Genomic DNA, 2,858 nt, shown 5'->3' on the forward strand with positions numbered 1-2,858 from the left:
TATATAGTGTGTTCATTTACCTCAGTCAAACGTCACAAATAGATTCTAATGAAAAAAATCAAATAGAATTTGCGTCGAAAAATGTTTCGCCTTTGAAATACAGGGTGTTAGAGCCAAAAATATTAAAACTGCAGGATTAATAAAAAGGTCGGGGTGCTAGAAATAAGTTGACTCCTTTATTTTCTAAACTTATAATACACACACACATGGCACATAGTTTAGGTATCTAGACGCACTAAACGCTTTTTCTCTTGCCGGACCCCTAGCGGTGGTTTTTGCAGGCGAGGTTGGCACGGGCGACAGGGTCGGCATTAGGTGATTTGCTACACTCTCCCCCTATGGTTCTGAACTCGACCCGAGGAAGAACCAGAAGCAGGTTCTTTGTGTTTCTTCGGTGGTCGTCCTCTCCGACGGATAGCAACTACGGGCTCTTCAGGAGGATTTCCTTGGACAGGAGTTAAAGCCGAGCTATGATAAATTCCCAAGGGAGTAAAAGGGTCAGCTGGATTCGCCACTTGGTAACTAACTGGAGAAACAATCCGGATTACTTCGTAGGGCCCATCTCGCTTTGGGTGAAATTTGGAGGTAATTCCTTTATCGGTTTTACTTAGGGTGTGGGTGGTTATCCAAACTCGGTCACCAAGAGCATAAGGAGCAACATCTCGTTTATGAGTGTCTGAATAAGTTTTCTGGCGATATTGTTGTTTTTCATTAATCGACCGGGCGTCTTGCCAGGTACTAGTTACCATCTGAAGATAGGGTGTGATTTGAGGGACAAAATTCTCTGCCTCCACAATAGGTCGCAGATCATGAGTTACATCGTCTAAGGTGCGCATTTCTCGACCAAAGTTTAGGTAAGCAGCTGTCTGACCAGTGGATTGACACCAAGCGGTATTCATAGCAAACCGTATTGTAGGCAACTTATCTGCCCAGGAAGTGTGGTCATCTCCCACGAGTATGGCTAACCTTGGTTTGAGGTCACGGTTTTTCCTTTCCACCATATTTGCCGAAGCNGGGTCGGTATTAGGTGATTTGCTACACTCTCCCCCTATGGTTCTGAACTCGACCCGAGGAAGAACCAGAAGCAGGTTCTTTGTGTTTCTTCGGTGGTCGTCCTCTCCGTCGGATAGCAACTACGGGCTCTTCAGGAGGATTTCCTTGGACAGGAGTTAAAGCCGAGCTATGATAAATTCCCAAGGGAGTAAAAGGGTCAGCTGGATCCGCCACTTGGTAACTAACTGGAGAAACAATCCGGATTACTTCGTAGGGCCCATCTCGCTTTGGGTGAAATTTGGAGGTAATTCCTTTATCGGTTTTACTTAGGGTGTGGGTGGTTATCCAAACTCGGTCACCAAGAGCATAAGGAGCAACATCTCGTTTATGAGTGTCTGAATAAGTTTTCTGGCGATATTGTTGTTTTTCATTAATCGACCGGGCGTCTTGCCAGGTACTAGTTACCATCTGAAGATAGGGTGTGATTTGAGGGACAAAATTCTCTGCCTGCACAATAGGTCGCAGATCATGAGTTACATCGTCTAAGGTGCGCATTTCTCGACCAAAGTTTAGGTAAGCAGCTGTCTGACCAGTGGATTGACACCAAGCGGTATTCATAGCAAACCGTATTGTAGGCAACTTATCTGCCCAGGAAGTGTGGTCATCTCCCACGAGTATGGCTAACCTTGGTTTGAGGTCACGGTTTTTCCTTTCCACCATATTTGCCGAAGCATGGTATAGCGGAGTAAATGATTCTTTGATCCCAAAGGTGTAACAAACTTTTTGCATAATGGCAGAGATGAATTGCACACTAATTATCTTGCGTGTTAATCCATATCGGAAGAAAACTTCATTTATAAGCACTCGAGCACACTCTTCTGCAGTAGCTTTCTGGAGGGGAAAAAGTTCAACCCACTTAGTTGAGACATCCTCTATGATAAAGATCCAGACATTTCCATTCTTATCTTTCGGCAAGGGTCCAAACAAATCTATGGATAGTGTTTCGAATCTCTGGGCATATACAGGGGTCTGCAATAATCCAGCGGGTTTCTGGTTGTCGGCTTTATAACGTTGACAATCTGGACAGTCCTTTACATATTCCATTACAAACCGTCTCATACCAGGGAAATAATATCTTTTAGCTATACGCTGTAAGATTCTCTCAGCCCCATAATGTGAGGCAGTGGGAGAGTCATGGTACTCTTCCAGAACACGTTTGCGTTCATGTACAGGGACGACAAGTTGAGCTTCTTCTACATCTTCTTCTGGTGAATAGCGATAGAGGACTCCATTTGACATGATATACCCATGGTCCGTCCATTTGACAATATCATTATTAATATGTTCTTCGAAGCGTTTGATGATCTTTTCGACATCAGGATCCTTGAGTTGTTCTTGTCTAATCTCGGAAGCAGCGCGTTTAGAAAGCTCAATTGCAACATAACAAGCATCACAACTGTCTTTAACCTCATGGGTGCAAGGAGGTCGAGATAGGGTATCCGCTTCCACATTTCGTTTTCCTGGTAAATAGTCTATTTTTAAGTCATAGCCTTGAACTTGCAAAGCCCAACGCGCAAGTCTTCCTGTTGGCGCCTTTAAGTGTAACAACCATCGTAGGGGTTGATGATCACTCTGAATTGTAACTGGAGTACTTTCAACGTATCCACGAAATTTGTCTAAGGCCCAAACTACGGCTAAAGCTTCACGTTCACTAGTGCTTTAATTTCGTTCGGAAGAAGTTAGAAGTCGACTAGCGTACTCAAGGGGGTGCTCTGTATCACCTTCCTCTTGTAGGAGAACAGCTCCTAAGGCATAATTACTTGCATCCGTACGGATAATGTATGGTTGGGTTTCATCACATTGTT

At 44.1% G+C, this 2,858-nt stretch overlaps 1 protein-coding gene across 1 annotated transcript; it reads right to left on the reverse strand.

Moving 5' to 3' along the window:
- Positions 1 to 323: 323 nt before the first annotated feature.
- LOC111692953 lies at positions 324 to 1,001 on the reverse strand. Its single transcript, XM_023457088.1, has one exon. It carries the CDS (start codon positions 999 to 1,001, stop codon positions 324 to 326), a length of 678 nt encoding a protein of 225 aa, XP_023312856.1.
- Positions 1,002 to 2,858: the final 1,857 nt, after the last annotated feature.

Source organism: Anoplophora glabripennis, unplaced genomic scaffold (assembly GCF_000390285.2).
Source record: "Anoplophora glabripennis isolate ALB-LARVAE unplaced genomic scaffold, Agla_2.0 scaffold5487, whole genome shotgun sequence".
NCBI classification, from domain to species: domain Eukaryota; kingdom Metazoa; phylum Arthropoda; class Insecta; order Coleoptera; family Cerambycidae; genus Anoplophora; species Anoplophora glabripennis.

Bases quoted from the DNA above. Each gene is read 5' to 3' on its own strand.
- LOC111692953 (XM_023457088.1), bottom strand. From the start codon at position 1,001: ATGGTGGAAAGGAAAAACCGTGACCTCAAACCAAGGTTAGCCATACTC.